This window comes from Physeter macrocephalus, chromosome 11, assembly GCF_002837175.3.
Source record: "Physeter macrocephalus isolate SW-GA chromosome 11, ASM283717v5, whole genome shotgun sequence".
In the NCBI taxonomy this organism is placed as follows: Eukaryota; Metazoa; Chordata; class Mammalia; order Artiodactyla; family Physeteridae; genus Physeter; species Physeter macrocephalus.
Window position 1 is genome coordinate 11401394 of NC_041224.1, and position 19918 is coordinate 11421311.

Below are 19918 nucleotides of genomic sequence, written 5' to 3' on the forward strand. Positions count from 1 at the left end.
GAAGTGAGAGAGTGGCATGGACATATATACACTACCAAATGTAAAATAGATAGCTAGTGGGAAGCAGCCGCATAGCACAGGGAGATCAGCTCGGTGCTTTGTGACCACCTAGAGGGGTGGGATAGGGAGGGTGAGAGGGAGGAGATATGGGGGATATATGTATATGTATAACTGATTCACTTTGTTACAAAGCAGAAATTAACATACCATTGTAAAGCAATTATACTCCCATAAAGTTGTTTAAAAAAATTATTCAGTAGATCCCTAAGCTTATAAATCAAGAAATAACAGTTAATGCATGCAGTATCCTATATGGAGACAAAAACAGAGTAACTTGCTTTTATTCTTCTGCCTGCTCTACTTAAATACACATAACATACACAGATTCTTTCTCCAGATTATTGAATAAAAACAATTTTGATGAGTATTTGTAAGTAAACATTGTCACATTATATATGCTATCATATTTAAAATTTGCCTTCATGGTTTGAGGATGGGTAAGAAAATTGTTTCCATTCAGTGAAATAACTGTTTTGGTTTTTCTTTTTGAGATGAACAGTTCATTTTTAGGAGTCTAAGTAATTACAATTTTTTAAAAAGAGTTATAAATTTGTCATTTTAAATTTCAGTGCCAATCTGTTTACTTAATAAAATCACTTGATATTTGAGATGTCCAATGGCCCAGAACTTATTTTTATATCATTGGAACCGTCTTCTTGACCCATAGAGAATCACTAAACACATTTTGTAGGACTGGGAGAGATTTTTCACAATTGAGTTTTATTTGAATATCAATGTTGAAAATAAATTTAATAACCTTTATGAACAGGTTGTAAAACTTCAGATAATTTATGACCATCTTCTCTATGTAATCTTTAAATTTTTAAATTGAACTCTGCCATGTTTTATAAATCATCTTTTCTATCCAGTGTAGACATGGTGATCTTTTTAATCTTAACATCTGTGTGAAGCAACAAACATGGTATTGTACTCTGATGTATTTTAGAGAATGTGGTTGAAAAAAATGTAGCTTGCTATCTTATGTAAATAGGAGTTTTCTACTTAATATTGAGGGGGGAAAGCACAGAGTCTAACTGCAGGGACCTTTAGGAACTCAGTCATCAAGCAGCAGGGGTCTCACAGAACCCGCCAATAGAAGGTTTCCTGGCGAAGAGAGGACAGTCCGATGACAGAGTTGAGACGTTCTGCATCTCCAGATTTCTGGGAAGGACTTTTTTTGACACCAGCTCTGTAGGCTGGCAAGCGTCTTCTCCTTCAGTTGGCTCCTTTCTTTCCTGCACTTTCGAGGAACACCAGAGGAAAACTCTGCAAGGCGTGTTTTCCACTGTGAAACAGACCCTCTGCCTTTAGGGGTCCCCTAGGCTTGCGCCTGGACTGGACTAGACTCCTTGGAAAGTGGGCACCTGAAGAGCTGTCAGGGATGCAGCATGCACTCTTGGGGGCACGGGTTCACAAGAAAGGTTTGGAATGAACCTGGGATGCAGATGGAGAAGGTGGGCGGGGGGTCCTGTGAGCCATGGCCCAGAAGGGGACCGTACTTGGGTGTTGCCATGACGATGGATGTGCTTGCAGAGACGGGAAGAGGAGGCACCCAAAGCACGGCCAGCAGTCTCCTCCTGCCCACTGAGCCGGGCAGGTTCATAACTCTGCCCTTACCTTGGGCACAGCGGCAGTGCCTCTGCCCCTGGAACGTACCGGAGGGAGGGCCTCTAGAAAGGCTGCTGGTTTAGATGAAACCAGGAGGCTAAGTAAGGCTCAGGCTGTCCGCTGGAGACAGTGGCTGGGGGCTCCTGTCTCGGCCCCACCAGCCCCGCCTCAGCCCCCTGTATCCAGCCGGGCCAGTGGGAGAACTGGGAAGGGGCCTGCCCCCTCTTCACCGTGGCTAACGTTTGCTAGGCCAGTTATGGTGCACCAGTGATGCAGTGTTTTCCCTCTTCTGTTTCCCTCCCAGTTTCCCCTTTTCAGGGTTTTCTGGAGGATGTTGTTGTTTTTCTTCCTCTCTCCTTTGCGTTTGAGGATCGTGGTCAGTGGAGCCCCGCCGTGCCCTGGAGGGACCCTGTGGTTTCTGTGCGAAGAGCGCTGCTCCTGCTTTGGTGAGGGCGAAGGGCATGGCCGCCGTTCGTTACACTCATGCCCCTCCGCCCCCACGGGCGATGCTCCAATGCTTCAGCTCCTGTGCAGAGGAGGACTTGCTAAGTTTGCAGTTGGGTGTCAGCATCAGGACCCTGGGTGTCTTCCCCACCCACGCGGCGCACCGGGCACCTTGACTCTGGGAACCAAGGTTCCTTAAAGGGGCACAGCCTGGCCTGGTCCGCAACCTCAGGGGTCTGGGGTCCCTGTGGCGCTTCCTGAAGTCCAGGTTGGCAAGAGACCATGGGGGCTGAGGCCAGCCAGAAGGGGGGCTCCTCCAGCAACCCAGGTGGCAGCCGGTCCCTACCTGGGACCCTTCCCTCCCCCAGCCAGGGGGCCGGGTTCCAACGCGGTGAGTGAGCTCGTGGACTGGCACGGGGCTGGAGGCTCCCAGCCCCGCTGGGCAGTGCGTCCAGGGCCATTCAGATGCCAAGCATCAGGAAATCATTTTGTGCAACCACCTGAAGCAGAGATATTTTTTAAAAAGCATAAATTATTCTCCGTTGTTCTGTGATGATCCTGCCTTTTTCTTTTCCCCGTGACTTCGCATCAGTGATTCTTTCACATCAGGTAAATCTTGAGAAAGACTTGGTGCCCCTCCCTCCCGGGCCCCGCTCAGTACCCATGCGTGTGCACCCCCGGCCTTTCTCAGTAGTTAAGATGTTCTAGGCAATGCACAGGTGACTGTGTCTCTCTCTCTGAGTGCAAGAAACTCAAGTCATCTTAAAAAAATACAAAAAAAAAACAAACACACACAAAAAAATCTTTTTAGGCCAGAGTTTTCTACAGGTACTAATGAATAGTTTTCTTAATCCTTATAAGTTTTATGTGTTTAATATTTCTTAATACCAGTAGCATTAATTTATACTTTTGTAGCAACACAGTAATTTTATAAACAGCCAGTGCTTTGGCTCAAGTCTCCACAAGGGGCTTATGCAGGGTTTTCCTGGGACCTGTGTACAGTGTACTGTATTTAAAAAAGCAAGTTATCTAGTGTCACCCTTGCTGTGTTAATTAATGAAAGACGTTGTTTCCGGTCTCCTGTGTCATTGGCGTGGACCCAGCAGTTCTCCAAGGAGTCACGTTGCACGGGGGTTGAGTTGACGGTTCTTGTGATATGTAAACCCCCAAGACCAAACTTGAGGGTTTATTTAGGCTTTTGTTCTGTTTGTCCTTTGGATTTTTGGTTTCATTTCGTTTGGGTACCGTTTGCCATTTACAGCCAAATCAGTTTTGTGGTGTTTAAAACTTTTACTGATGTCAAATGGAGGAAAGGAACAGAAAAAAAAAAAAATTTTTACAAAGTAATAAAATGTAAAACTGAGCTGTTTAAATGTTGCTGTTTTTACCTGTCTGTTCTTGTCCAACAGTGGGACATTCCCAGGGAGAAGAGGAAGGTTCCACTTGGTTCCTTAAATCGCCAAAAGCCGCTGCCCGAAATTCAGCACCCCCTACCCCCCCGCCCCAAATTCTTGGAACATTATTTCCCAGTTGGTTGATGCCAAGGCAAAAAGACATTCTTTTAATGGTTAGGGAGGATCAGTTGCTTAAATGATTTCATCTCAGTGTTGTATTTATGGTTTGACAATAAAACGACCTGGCGGGGGAAAGGATGTGGGTGAGGTGAATTGTAGTGCAGTGTACGCACATGGACCTCTTCAAAGAAGGAGACAATTTCTGTTAAGTAAGGTAGAATGCTCCAGGCGGGCCTTCCGAACGATGGCAGGGTAAAACCTTTGGATCTGTACCTTGTGAGGGAGCGAGCCCTGTGTGCGCGGGCAGGGCATTCAGATATGCCACGGTGCTGTGCATGGGTTAGTGGGAAACTTGCAGATCTCCTGCACAGGTAAAAGAAATGATTTTGAGTAGTAGATGCTTAAGGAATTTAGAACTTTATTGTTAAAACAAGATGGTGTAACATTTGTTTTATAATATATTAAATCTTTTCTGCTTTTGGAAGCCAGGCCTTTTCATACTGAGACATGTTAATATACTTTAAATGCCCAGGTATTACCTGATAGAACATTTGGACATTTGTCCTGTTATGTTTTTCTTCTCTCTAATCATTTTTCCCTTTGCCTCATTGACTTCCTTTTTCATATTTGGGGCCTAAGGTTAAATAACTTGGGTCACTTTCATATTTTCCCCTTGAATTGGAACTAATTATGGAATTAATTTTCAATGCAAATTCAAGACGAGGGCTTTAAATTTGAAAATATGATACTTTAATATTATTAGAATTATATATATATATAATGTTAGACAAATTTGTCGTTTTTGGTTTTGTGCATTTGAATCTCTGGGATGACAGCTGCTGATCCAACATGAAAATAGTTGGGGGCTTCCCTGGTGGTGCAGTGGTTGAGAGTCCGCCTGCCAATGCAGGGGACACGGGTTCGTGCCCCGGTCCGGGAGGATCCCACGTGCCGCGGAGCGGCTGGGCCCGTGAGCCGTGGCCGCTGAGCCTGCGCGTCCGGAGCCTGTGTTCTCTGTGTTCTGCAACAGGAGAGGCCATGACAGTGAGAGGCCCGCGTATCGAAAAAAAAAAAAAAAAAAAAAAAGAAAAAGTTGGAACCTACCTGTAACATCTAATTTCATCTTTAGAAGATCAGTGACTAATTTCCTTGGTAATCCAATTCAGACTTTTCTTTTGAAGTTGGGAAGATGAGTTTTACATTCCTTTTTGTTCTCTTTTATGGTTATAAAAGGACTCTTTGTGTGTGTATACAGAGTGTCACCTTTGACCTTTCCTATGATGAAGCAGTTTTCCTTTTAGATAAGAACACATGAAAACACACTTCTGTTTAAAGGCACAGTATATAGGGAAACTGAATTTAATGCAAAGAAGAAACAAAACATTTAACTGTTCCTGCATGAGCAGACTGTTCTTACAGTGGTATCTGTTCCTGGGAATCTAGATAGAATTCTTTCTACAGAGCAAGCTCCTTTGTGTATCACTCTTCAGTGTAACATTAGCAAGACTACTGCAGTTACATGATAGAGCCCTTTTTTACAGTGTTCAAAAGTTGGACAGTTCTACTTTACCATGAATACATTCCTCTACATGTATCCACACTGTTTTAAGGAAACGAAGTAAAATGATGCTTTATAGATCTTATTTATTATAAAGAAAATTCACTTCTGTGTATCTTTAATTACTGGGTAAAAGTCTTGGGAGTTGGAATATAATTAGATTCACAGTTGGGCATTTTGTAAAATAATAGCGTTTTCCTATGTATTAATGCGGTTTAGTCGTCCCAGCCATTTATCCTAAGTAAATTTTAGAGTTTGTGCATTTATTTAAATTTCATGCCTTATCTGCTACAGAAAGGAAATGGATTTCAGAGCTAAAGCATTAATTTTTATAGTTTAAATCATAACTTGTCATGTTTCTGTATTGGTTTTTATAAATTTTTTTTCTCCTAGTTAATCACGCCAGTGATGTCACCCAGCTAACTGAAATTCGTTCCTCTTTCCATTTGCATTTGTTTCTTATAACTTTGTGTTACAGTAGAACCCAAATAATTGTCCAAACAAGATAAATTATCGCTGATATAAAGGCCTAAAGGCGTTCTGTTATGAGTGAAGCCCATGAGTTTTCATTAGAATCAGCACTGATGAGTCCACATCTCTACCTGTCTGTCTAGAATTGATGAAAATAATTGTAGCAAATGGAGTGATAGCAGAAAAGGCCGTATAGCGTATATTTAATGTATGGTAGTCAGTTTTAACAAGTTTATGATTTTGTTTATTTTCCTGTGCTTTGGTGTGTGTTATCATCTGCCCAGATTGTGGTCAAAGTCCTGCTCAGCGTTCATGGTCCAGCCTTGCTTGACGTCTTCTGTGATGTGATTGCTGATTCTCTTGCACTCCCTTATGCTCCTGTAATTTCTTTAAACTTTCTACCTTCTTGTGGTCAGGGGTTACTACCTGATTTATCTGCTTTCCTCCAGTACCTAGTAGAGCAAACACTGGGCACGGTGCTAAGGACCGTTGAGATGCAAGGATTAATAATACATTATAGGGACTTCCCTGGCGGTCCAGTGGTTAAGACTCCATGCTTCCACTGCAGGGGGTACGGGTTCAATCCCTGGTTGGGGAACTAAGATCCCGAATGCCACGCCGTGCGGCCAAAAATAATAATAATAATAATACATTATAATAGTTTACTAGGTAGTTCTCCTGAGTGTGTGCCACGTATCAGGCACTATGATAAGCATCTTACATGCATTTGTCATTCGATCCTCAATGCAACCCTGTAAAATACGTTCTGTTTCCATCTACATTTTATACTCTGGGACCAGAGAAAAATAACACCCGCTGGCTAAAGCAAGGATTCTGTCTCCCGAGCCTTTAGCTACTTCTGTCCCTTAGGAAAACAAACACATTATTAGTCTAGTGTGAAACAGAGACTGAAAGAGGGGAGGGGGCTGCAGAGGGATGATACTTGAATTAAAGGACATGATGTGTATTAGACTTAGATGAAATGTAGAATGTATTCTAGTCTTGGGAAAAGAGTAAGCAAAAAGGCAAGAGGTGTGGGATGGGGAACTTCGGGCTATATTTGGAGAATAGTAATCGGTTCAGTATGGCTGAACCGTACTGTGCTAGGAGATTAAGATGGAAGCAAAAATTGGGCTTAGGCACAGTACCAGCTGAAATAATCATTTCTCCCCAGACCACCTTCACTATACTATGTTTGCATGCTTATCTTGATATGAAAGGCTAAACATGAACATTCAAGTCATGAATGTACAGCCTACTCATGGAAATAGAACAGTTACTTAATAAACAGTAAGAACTTCTCTGTGAAGCTTGATAAAACTTGAGTATTAAAAATTGAGCATTTTCACTATTTTTCACAGTCAAACCCTGTTTAAAATAATAGAAAATAAGGTAGAATTCGGGGGAATGTAGGGTCAGGGAGGTCCCTCATTTTTCATTTATACTAATCCAAGCCTACCAAGCTTAAATGACCAGTGTTGTGTGGGCTACAATGTCCGTCATCTTTCTAGGCATCCATTGTCATAGGAAACACAGGAAGTGTGTGTATGTGGAGATTCTCTGTATGCAGCTTGTATTGTTAAAATCAGTGTCAGTGGGTAGCATGGAGGAATAATAGAAGAGGAAAAAATAGGTCAAGTATGAATGAGACGAGCAGATGTTATACATGTAACACAAGCAAGCTAAAACCCCAGCCAGAATATTAGGGTTTAATTCTTTTTGCCAGCTTCCTGAAGTCACAAACAATCCTAAAATTTGAGTGATCTACGCAGTAGTAGTCAAGAAGCGGGGAGGGGAAGCAATGAGAGCAGTCCACCCCGGGTAGGAGGAATGTCTGACCACTGAAATTGTCTAGAACTGCCTGCGTGTGATGATGATAAAGAGGAAATCGACAAAGTCAGTTTAATTATGTTTAAACTGCAAACAGTGCACCCTCTTTTTGCCTGTGCTGAGGCACACTGTTGCCACCATAACCCTCTCCCCCCACACACACACCCCCACCGAAGCTTCTTTTAATTTGTATGCTGGCTGCACGTGTCCTCCAGGAGGAGCGGCCTCTATCAGGAAGGGGCAGTTCTCCTGGCAGCGGGAGAAGAGGAAGACGCCTGGCCCAGCCTCTGACGGCGCTTAAAGCTTCTTCCAGGAGCTGGCAGAATGTCACTTCTGCTTGAATTTCTCTGGCCAAAAAAGGCACCTGGCTAATCCCTGATGTCAGTGCGGCTAGGAAGCAGACACCCACAAAGAGGTACTGTGGGTTCCGTAGCAACAAGCAGTGATTGTACTCTTAGAGGGAGGTGCAAGGAATTGAGAACAACAGTACCAAATCTACCGCCATGGGTAACTGTGGGTCCAGGTGGTTTAACAGAGTTTCATTTAAAGGATATAAAGAGTCCTTGCCTAGAAATAAGGAGGAATTTTTGACTGTCAGATTGATTTTTGCCCAGGTGGTTATATAGTATTAACTTCTACCATTTAAAAAAGTCAGATAATCATTTTTCTTGAATTTTGTAGGTGTCCATGTGCCTAGAGAGTTACGGCTATGTTAGCTGTTTCTTTAATGACATACAGTAGTTAAATGGCAAAGAGCTTCTCTCGGTCCGGTTCTTCATAGTAAACGAGAGAACACAGAAAGTGATTCTAGATGCATAAGAGAGTGGATGCCTTGGGCCTGAGGGATGAATTCTCTGGCAGAAACCAGTGGAGAAAGGCTAGAGGGGTCCCTGCTGTGAGTTGTACAGTCGTGGCAGTAGGGAGAAGAAGAAGTCCAGTGGTTAATATTAATAATTGTAATGATCATGGCAGATCACATCTGCCGGAGACTTTGCTCCTGCTACCTTATTTCACTTACACGTTTAGAGTGTATGTTTCTGTGTAGAAAGAATCCCAAAGGGCTTTGCTTTATGTTCCCTACCCTGACTTCTCTGCTGACACAACACAGGTCAGCACACAGCAGTGGGCTGTTCTGGAGTCGCTGGGCCTTTTGCGCGTCGTTTGGGCAGCCGTGGAAGAGTAAGAAAAAAGACCACAGTCCTGCCTGCTTTCAGGTAGTGGCATTAACTGAATTCTGTTTCTGACACTGGCACTGAAGAACATTATATACTTGAGAGCATTTGACAACCGATTCACAATATGTTTCACAGCGGTTCCCAAATTATCTTCCTAGGTAGTTAATGAAGAGTCAATATGGAACATTAATAATAAAGTGATTTTTAAAGCAAGATTTTACTTAAAGCCTAAAGGGAAATTATATACCAGTTAACTTCATTATTTTTTTTGGAAGGACTCTTAGTAGCACTATAGAGTGTTGTCTGCAAGCTAGAACGTCATGTGTGCGTGATCATCCCTGAAGGTAAAGTTCTCAGAGGTTCCTTGATTACTCGTGACAGCAGACTGCTCTTGATAATGATGAAAGGTATAATAAGTAAGCTTTAAAGACCTTTCCGGTCATGAGCTACATGCTTACACCTAGCTAACGAACTGAACACAGGCCTTCCTTATATTTCTGTAGGTGTTTAGAAGGGTAGCTAACTAACGTTACAACATTTTAAAAGGTTTACGGTGAACAGACAGAGCTACATGAAAAAGAGATATTTGTTTCATGACTCTAGGATATTAGATAGTCCCGTTACACCTTGGTAGTTTGTTTGTTTGTTTGTTTGTTTGTTTTCGGGGTTTTTTTTTTTCCCCTCTTCTATTCTGTAGCACTTTGCCAGTTAGGGAAAGTTGGGTGAGGCTAGATAATTTTAAACGCTATATTGTTTAGCAATCCCTGTTGACCGGTAAATTGGCTGAGAAGGGGTTGTTTGCCCTAACATTCCTGTGATAAAAGCATCTGATTATATTTGACTAATGTAGAGAACTACTTTTAAAGTAAAAATAATGTTGATGATAAATCAGAGTTTAAAAGCATAGTGAATTAAAATATTATTTAAATATTAGACTCATGTTTAGAATCTCTTGCTAGTGGGAGTACCTTAAAGAGTTTCAGGTGCAGAGTACACAGTGAAATCCTCCAAGTGCTACAACGGGGGATGACAAAAAAGAAAATGCTTACAAGTTTCCTTGCTGACTTAGATAATTTGGGATTACGTCATTGGACTCTCTACTTATTTATAACTCAACAGTTTTTTGAGGGTGGGGGATTAATGTATGTTTGAATGTTATTTGAGAAGGTAATTTTAAGATAATATTAATAATATTCATGGAAACATAGGAACATATTTTTCTCTCTTCCATTAGATTGTGACATTAAATGTATAGACTAGGTCTTTATCTCATCTAATAGGCTTGACAGTATCAAAACATTATGGCCGTGTGGATAGTCATATGGGAAAAATATATTAAATATGTAATCTAAAAGCTATTGCCATATTAAGTCTTGGAAGTGGAAAATCTGAGGGTAGAATCCTCTTCTTTGTATTATTCTTCACACCTACACAGTCTTTACGTAAGAGTTCTATTTTACTTTATCCTTTCTAATTAAATCATTTCCTTCATGTGCAATGAGAAACATTTGGCAGTTATATCTCACACAAGTTGTATATCTTAAGGTTGTAAAGGACTCTTTCTCAATTAATGGAATTCTGTACTTGCTGTTCAAACTTGCTCTGCAAATATGAAATATATATAATATTAATAAATTACCAGAATTACTACGTGGATCATTCTGCTCCAGGTCTTAAACCGGAAACCTTGTTCAGAAGTGTTTAAGTTAAATGAATTGGTAAAAGTGAGTGTTGGAATTTGTAATTTTAAATCGAATTAGAAAGGTAGAAGGAGTTCAGGATGAAGCATTTTAATGGGAATAGAAGGTGGTTTTGTAACTTGTCCTGATTTCATCTATAAACGTTTAAACATTATATAAATTTAAACAAGCTTTAACTAAGAGATCTTTTTCTACAATAATCTAAAAAGCATTGTTAACATTCAAAATAAGCAAGCAGTGATCAATTTGGAAGACTACTCGTTTTGATTTGTGGATGAAAACTTTTGGAATGTTTCCATTAGAATTTACTGTAATCTTTTTTGTTTGTTTTTGTTTTGGCCTTTCTTTTTTTTTTTTCACCCCTCTTGTATAAACACATCTTAAAATAAGTGATATGATTAAGAATGGTTAATTCCTAAGGAGTTTAGCACATTAGCTATTAGTATATCACTGAGACCAAGGGAGCAAGCAAGATTTTTATTTCTTAATCGTTCAAGACACCATTTGCTTTATTAGTCATGACAGTTAGAGTTGATGGTTTTATTATGTGGAACCTGACCACTACCACTGGGTTGTATTTTGAGAGGAAAAAAGGAATTTCTGTTTTGGTAGTTTACATCTGGAGGGTTTTTGTTGTTTCCTCACAGCGTTTTGAGATGCTTGTTTCACACTTTTAAGCTTCAAGCGAGAAATTCTCTAAATTCCTTTTTGGAAATACTCTGTTCTGACGTCTTTGAAGTAATCTGCGTTCACCTGTTTCCGTATCTTACCTGGCAGGCTCTCCAGCCTTGACCTCCTCTAGGGCCCGTGGCCTCTTTCTCCTGGCGCGTGAGAAGCCTGCGACGGGCAACACTGGGTGATCGTAGTACGCCGAGCATTAAGACAGCCATGTGCGTCACCTCCAAACTCTGCACGTTCGGAGTCAGTTCATTTTCCCATCAAAGCTGATTTCCCTGCCTAACTACTCCTTGCCTCTCACAGTTCTCAGTCCTCTTCAGCTCTTTCAGTTCCCCTTGTGCTCCGCTAATTCACATCTTTCTGCCTCTCATGATTCTGTTCCTGCCAGCTAGAACTGCCTACCCTCTTTTCTCTCTCAGATGAGACCCACAATATCATCGTTGTAAAACCTAGTAAGGTGATTAAGATATCATTGTAGCTGCAGATGTGTCAAAAGAAGGCATGTTTACTAAGTGTTAGAGCATTTGGGGAAAAAATACAATATATTCTCTAAATCATGGGTCAGCAAACTATGGCCCACAGGCTAAATCAAGCCCTACTACCTATTTTGTAATTTATTGGAACACAGCCATGTGCATTTGTTTATATATTGTACCATCTTGCTGCCTATGCATTGTATTATCATGCTACCTTATGGCCTGCAAAGCCAAAAATACTTACTTTTTGGCCCATTACAGAAAACATGTGGCAACCCTTACTCTAAATGAACACTTGTTAAACCAGAGTACGCCAGGAGTTTTCCCTAGGCTTCAACTGATCTTTCTATATCAGGCCAGGCCTATTCAAACAAGAGCTAAGAACACATTTTCTGAAGCCTAATTTTTTTATATGTTCATACCCAGAGGCAGATGATAAGCAGTGAACATTTTATTAAGTTTAATTTTTTTCTACATACGCATAGTATATTTTTTATTTGTAGCACTTGGAACTTAGAGATGAGGCATCAGATAATTCACGTTAAATTTTTTTTTTTTTTTGCACTCCTGCATTTTCTGAAATCTTTAATGCTGGAGAATTTGATGCAGACCTTTTTTTCTCTGGCTAAAAATGGAATCTTCCTTGTTCCCCCAACTTTATAAATGGTAGTAATTTCCCACAACTTCACTTTGTAGGAAGATTAAAATGATGCTTCATTTATATTCTCTGCCACCTCTTTCCCCAAAAGAGTGTTCGTTTTATTTTGACCAAGGAAAACAATATTCCCTTTCCTTCTATTTAGATCATACTTTTAATTAATATATAGAAATTTTGAACTAGTGTTTTAAAACTCATTTCAAACTTTGCCTCATCACTTACTAGTAATAAAGGTTGAAATGCAACAGATTGTGAATAGAAAGAATGACTATGTCTTCATCTTCTGTCTCCAAAATGTTCCCCCTTGCGTAAAATCTCATCTCCAGCTGTATACCTTCTCCTCCATGAGAATTTCAGTGACAGTACTCATCCACAAATTCAAACAGCCATTCTGAAGGGAAGAATTGAGAAAAGAAAGGAGACTTGGAAATAGTTCAGGGGGATAAAGCTTATTCTGGAATACATGTAGAAATGTTCGCAATTAAGGTTTGGGAGTGGTAAAAGAAGCTAAGGAGTAATAATAATTATAGCCCTGTTCTAGTAATTGCTCCCTAAAATCTGAGAGCTGACGCTGCAAACCTAGCTTTGATATAAAGGTAATTATAGAGCTAAGACTGTCCTGGTGATGTATTGGACAAAGAAAAGCACTTTAAGAAATATTGTTAAAAATAGGTTAAATGAACAAATTTAACCCAAGAATCTGGCAGTATTCTACCGGAATTTTATTTATTTTTTATTTTTTTATTTCTTTGCGGTACGCGGGCCTCTCACTGCTGTGGCCTCTCCTGTTGCGGAGCACAGGCTCCGGACGCGCAGGCTCAGTGGCCATGGCTCACGGGCCCAGCCGCTCCGCGGCATGTGGGATCTTCCCGGACCGGGGCACGAACCCGTGTCCCCTGCATCGGCAGGCGGATTCTCAACCACTGCGCCACCAGGGAAGCCCCTACCAGAATTTTAAATGCCTTCTTTCTTTGGCCCAGCAATCCTACTCTGGAACTCTGTCCTGCAGATACAACTGTTCTTGTATGAAATTACATGTTCAAGTTTATTTGGTACAGTATTGGTTATGGCAAAAGATTAGACACAATCCAAGTGTCCGGCAGTAAAGGACTGGATCATAAAATCAGAAAGGCGTTGAAGGTTGAACCAGATGAAAGCATGTCCCTTGACATGTGTATTGTCTACAAAATAACATAGAAAATGCATGAAAAAGAGACCGTAAAAGTTGCTAACACGGGATGGTAAAAGGGAAATAATTGTACATTACCAAATTTTACTATGTTATAAAATAACAGATTTTAAAAAGTATTTTATCATTTATTTTAACACATTAAAACTGTGTAGGAGCTTGTATATATTCCATTGTTTTGATTCCCATACCCATTTGATTTCTACTCCTATATGAACCGAACATACTATTGAGGTGTTCAGGCATGGCCCAGTAAGAACTACTCTAGGGGCTTCCCTGGTGGCTCAGTGGTTAAGAATCTGCCTGCCAATGCAGGTGACACGGGTTCAAGCCCTGGTCTGGGAAGATCCCACATGCCGCGGAGCAACTAAGCCAATGCGCCATAACTACTGAGCCTGCGCTCTACAGCCCGTGAGCCACAACTACCGAGCCCGAGTACCACAACTACTGAGCCTGCATTCCACAACTACTGAAGCCCACACACCAAGAGCCCGTGCTCTGCAACAAGAGAAGCTACCACAATGAGAAGCCCACACGCCACAGTGAACAGTAGCCCCTGCTCACCACAACTAGAGAAAGCCCGCATGCAGCAACGAAGACCCAACGCAGCCAAAAATAAATAAATAAATAAATAAAGTTTTAAAAAAGAACTACTCTAATTGACTCTTAGAGGTTTATTCCTTCATCTTTGAGGTAAGGGTGGGATGATTAGGACAAAAGTTAATTAGTACATTTCTTACAAAAATGTATTTCCACAGAGAAACAGCAATTTAAATTTTTTTTGACTTTTATACCCCGCAACTTTTTTTTTTTTTTTTTGAAGTATAGTTGATTTATAATGTTAGTTTGTAAGTTACAGAGTTAGTTTCTGGTGTACAGCAAAGTGATTCAGTTATACAAATATATATACTCTTTTTCATACTCTTTTCCGTTATGGTTTATTACAGGATATTGAATATAGTTCTCCATGCTGTACAGAAGACCATGTTGTTTATCTGTTTTATATATAGTTGTTTGTATCAGCTAATCCAAAACTCCGATTTTATCCCTCCCGCACCCCCTTTCCCCTTTGGTAACCATAAGTTTGTTTTCTGTGTCTGTGAGTCTGTTTCTGTTTTGTAAATAAGTTCATTTGGATCATATTTTAGATTGCACATATAAGTGATACCATACAGTATTTGACTTTCTCTTTCTGGCTTAATTTAGTATTATATTCTCTAGATGCATCCATGTTACTGCAAACGGCATTATTTCATTCTTTTTTTATGGCTAAGTAGTATTCCGTTGTGTGTGTGTGTATGTGTGTGTGTGTGTGTGTGTATACACACACCACATCTTTTTATCCATTCATCTGTGAATGGGCATTTAGGTTTCTTCCATTGTCTTGGCTATTGTAAACAGTGCTGCTATGAACATTGGGGTGCATGTATCCATTCGAACCATGGGTTTCCCCGGATATATGCCCAGGAGTGGGATTGCTGGGTCATATGGTGACTCTATTTTTAGTTTAAGGAACTTCCACACTGTTCTCCATAGTGGCTGCACCAATTTACATTCCCACCAACAGTGCAGGTAGGGTTCCCTTTTCTCCACACCCTCTCCAGCATTTATTATTTGTAGACATTTTAACGATGTGGCCATTCTGACTTGTGTGAGGTTGTACCTCATTGTAGTTCTGAATCCATTTCTCTGATAATTAGCGATGAGCATGTTTCCATGTGCTTATTGGCCATCTGTATATCTTCTTTGGAGAAATGTCTGTTTAGATCTTCTGCCCATTTTTTGAGTGGGTTGTTTGTTTTTTTGTTATTGAGTTGTATGACCTGTTTGTATATTTTGGAAGTTGAGCTCTTGTCAGTTGCATCATTTGCAAATATTTTCTCCCATTCTGTAGGTTGTCTTTTTGTTTTCTTTATGGTTTCCTTTGCTGTGCAAAAGCTTATAAGTTTGATTAGGTCCCATTTGTTTATTTTTGCTTTTATTTCTATTGCCTTGGGAGACTGACCTAAGAAAACATTGCTGTGGTTTCTGTCAGAATGTTTTGCCTGTGTTCTCTTCTAGGAGTTTTATAGTGTCGTGTCTTATATTAAAGTCTTTAAGCCATTTTGAGTTTATTTTTGTGTATGGTGTTGACCGAGTGTTCTAAGTTCATTAATTTATATGCGGGAAGGCTTTTAGCTTTTCACCATTGAGTATTATGTTGGCTGTGGATTTGTCATAAATAGCTTTTATCATGTTATGTTCCCTTTATACCCACTTCTTAAAAAGGATTCAGGATGGTAAAAAGGGATGCTTGGAAACTTGTTCTCTGATGAGGTGTGTCTGAGTGAACACAATTACAGGCAGATGCTTGGACCAGATTTATGAATAGAGGAAAACAATTAGAACCTAGATTCTAGTTTCATGTCAGTCAATTGTGGAGTTTCATAATAATGGTTAATATATGTGGAGTAAAGGTTTGTGAAGAGTCCAAGATAACAGTGAATTCTGTGCTTATTTTTGGTAAATTGTAATACTGCTTACTTTGTAAAGAAACTAGTCATGATAGGGAGTTAGTTTTATGGGAAAAAGAAATCCGCCTTTTGGATATTTCCTTTAATAAAAGTTAAAATTCTGAACATGCAGAACTTGATTATTGATCTGTGCCTAGGTATTGATGTAACATACTTCCTAAAGTAGTAAATTTCAAATGCATTCCTATGTAATTGCTTGCTGTCATGTCTCTGGATTTAATTTTTAAATATTTGAAAACTAGAGTATGCTTCCAGTCAGATATTTTACTTGGACAATAATATAAAGGAAAACTATCAGTCATTATTTTCAATGCCATTATATTGTAGCTCGCCGACACCATGCTTCTTTATGTTTTCAGGATATGGCTTTAGTTGCCCCTGAGGCTCCTTCAGAACAAGCCAGAAGAGTTTTTCAAACTTACGATCCAGAAGGTAAAAGATTTTATTTTTTATTAACACTGACTCTGTGTTTTATATCTTCATATATTTGAAATATATTGATACTTTCCTGAGTTTTATTTTTCAAGAGTTATGGGATTATTGAAAGAAATGTAGCTTGCATTTCTTGAAAATTTTACATAGAATGGTGAAAATGGGAACCAAAAAAAATAGGAAACTTCAGTGATCATCATATTCTCACATGGTATAAGGGTTTTGTGTTTCTTGTGGTACTAAAGTTATGATTACTTGAATCTTGACCTCTGATGGTGTTAAACGGAAAAATACCACCTCTTGAATAACTTTTCAAAGAGCTTAAGTCATTTCTTTATTTATTTATTCAAATGAATAAATGTTTCAGAATATCTTTTTTTAATAATTGAGATATAATTGACATATAACATTCTGTAAGTTTAAGGTATACAACATGTTGCTTTGATATATTTATATATTGCAAAATGATTACTATTTTAGCATTAGGTATAACACCTCTATCACATCACATAATTACTTCTTTTTGTGGTGAAAACAGTTAAGATCTGGTCTGTTAGCAATTTTGAAGTTTATAATACAGTATTGTTAACTGTAATCACCATTGCTGTTCATTAGTTCTCCAGAACTTAATTTATCTACTAGTTGCAAGTTTCTACCTTTAAACAACATCTTTCCAATAACCTACCTCAAGCTCCTGGTAACCACCACTCTACTCTGTTTTTACAAATTCAGCTTTTCTAGGTTCCACATATAAGTGATATCACACAGTATTTGTCTTTCTACGTCTGATTTATTTCACTTAGCATAATGTCCTCAAAGTTTATCCATGTTGTCACAAAAGGTAGGATTTCCCTCTTTGTCATGGCTAAATAATATCCCATTGTGTGTGTGCGTACACACGCATACACACTGTAATCTTTATCCATTGACAAACGCTTAGGCTGTTTCCATAGCTTGGCTGTTGTGAATAATATTGCAGTGATTGTGGTTGTGCAGATATCTCTTTGAACTACTGATTTCACTACCTTCAGATATATACCCAGGAGTGGAATTGCTGAATCATATGGTAGTTCTGTTTTTAATTGTTTGAGGAATCTCTGTACTGTTTTCTTTAATAGAGATACCCTTTTATATTTTCACCAACAGTTCATAAGGTTTCCCCTTTCTCCACAAACTCACCAACATTTAATCTCGTCTTTTTTTTTTTTTTTTCTTTTTTGTGGGGGGGCCATGCCACACGGCATGTGGGATCTTCCCTGACCGGGGATCAAACCCGTGCCCCCTGCATTGGGAGCGCGTAGTCCTAACCACTGGTCCGCCAGGGAAGTTCAGTCTCTTGTCTTTTTCATAAAGGTCATCCTAACAGGTGTGAGGTGATACCTCATTGTGATTTTGATTTGCATTTTCCTGATGATTAGTGATATTGAACATTTTTTCATATACCTATTGGCCATTTGTATGTCTTTAGAAAAATTTCTATTCAGGTCCATTGCTAACTTTTTAATTGAATTATTTGTGTTTTTGCTCTTGAGGTCTTTATATATTTTCTGTATTAACCTTTTATCAGATATATGGCTTGCAAATATTTTCTTCCACTCTGTAGGTTGCAGTTGTATTATTTCCTTTGCTGTGCAAAAGCTCTTTAGTTTAATGTAGTCCCACTTGTTTATTTTAGTTTTGCTGCCTGTTCTTTTGCTGTCTTATCCAAGAAATCACTACCAAGACCAATGGCAAGGACCTTTTTCCCTACATTTTCTTTTAGTAGCTTTACAGTTTCAAGTCTTACATTTAAGTCTTTGATCCATTTCAAATTGTTTTTTGTGAATACTGTAAGATAGGGGTCCAGTTTCATTCTTTTGCATGTGGATATCCATTTTTCCCAACACCATTTATTGAAGAGACTATCCTTTCCCAACTGTATGTTCGTGGCACTCTGATCAAAAATTAGCTGACCATGGGCTTCCCTGGTGGCGCAGTGGTTGCGCGTCCGCCTGCCGATGCAGGGGAACCGGGTTCGCGCCCCGGTCCGGGAGGATCCCACATGCCGCGGAGCGGCTGGGCCCGTGAGCCATGGCCGCTGAGCCTGCGCGTCCGGAGCCTGTGCTCCGCAACGGGAGAGGCCACAGCAGAGGAAGGCCCGCAAAACAAAAAAAAAAAAAAAAAAAATTAGCTGACCATATATTCATGAATTTATGTCAGGGCTTACTCTTCTGTTACACTGGGCTATGTGCTTGTTTTTATGCTAGTAGCATATTCTTCTGATTATTAGAGCTTTGCAATATAGCTTGAAATCAGGTAACATGATGCCTCTGGCTTTGTTCTTCTTTCTCAAGATGGCTTTGGCGGTGCAGTATCTTTTGCGGTTCCAAATAAATTTTAGAACAGTTTTTTCTATTTCTGTGAAAAATGTCACTGGAATATTGGTAAGGATTGCATTGACTGTGTAGATCACTTTGGGTAGTATGGACATTTTAACACTATTAATTCTTGATATAACCCATGAGCACAGTGTATCCTTCCATTTATTTGTGTTTTCTTCAATCTCTTTCATCGGTGTCTTATAGTTTTCAGTGTCTTATACCTCTTTGGTTAAACGTGTGCCTGAGCGTTTCATTGTTTTTGATGCTATTGTAAATGCAACTGCTTTTTAAATTTCACTTTCAGATAGTTCTTGTTGGTGTATAGAAATGCAACTGATAACAGTATGTTGATTTTGTATCTTCCAAATTTACTGAAATCATTTTTTCTAACAGTTTTTTAGTGGAGTCTTTAGGGTTTATATATAAGACCAAGTTATCCACAAACAGAGATCATTTTACTTTTACCTTTCCAATATGAATGCCTTTTATTTCTTTTTTGTGTCGAATTGCTGTGGCTAGGACTTGCAATAATATGCTGAATGGAAATGGCAAAAGTGGGCAATCCTGTCTTTTTCGTGTTCTCATAGGAAAGGATTTTAAACTTTTCACCGTTGAGTATGATATTAGCTGTAGGTTTGTTGTATATGGCCTTTATTATACTGAGGAACATTCCTTCTGTACCATATTTTTTAGTGTTTTTATTATGAAAGGATTTTGTATTATATCAAGTACCTTTTCTGCATACTGACATGATCATACAGTTTTTTTCTTTTATATATCAGATCTGTTGATTTGCGTATGTTGAACCATCCTTGCATCCCTGGAATAAATCCCACTTGATCATAGTGTATGGTCCTTTTAATCTGCTGTTGAATTCCGTTTGCTAATATTTTGTATATGCATTCATCAGGTATTATGATCTGCAGTTTTCTTTTCTTGTAGTGTCCATATTTGGCTTTGGTATCAGAGTAATGCTGGTCTCAAAGCGAATTTGGAAGTATCCCCTCATCTTTAATTTTTTGGATGATTTTTAGAAGGATTGGCATTAATTCCTCTTTAGTTGTTTCATAGATTCACCAGTGAAACCATCTGTTCCTGGACTTTTCTTTGTTGGAAGGTTTTGGATTACATTGTCAGTCTCCTTTTTGTTACTGCTCTATTAAGATTTTCTTTGTCCTCATGAGTCAGTTTTAGTAGGTTTTATGTTTCTAGGAATTAATCAATTTCTTCTCAGTTGTCCAATTTGTTGGTG

General features: G+C 39.4%; 1 protein-coding gene across 4 annotated transcripts in view; it reads left to right on the top strand.

Moving 5' to 3' along the window:
• Positions 1 to 19918, top strand: part of MINDY3 (MINDY lysine 48 deubiquitinase 3) — a 95400-nt gene that overhangs the window by 54196 nt on the left and 21286 nt on the right. For all 4 annotated transcript variants that reach the window (XR_447887.4, XM_007109657.3, XM_007109658.4 and 1 more), the window contains one exon: positions 16234 to 16306. Coding sequence is in view for 3 of the 4 variants with exons in the window: in XM_007109657.3 (XP_007109719.1) it covers positions 16234 to 16306 (73 nt within the window). In the remaining variant the exon portion in view is untranslated. The remainder of the gene's footprint in view (positions 1 to 16233; positions 16307 to 19918) is intronic.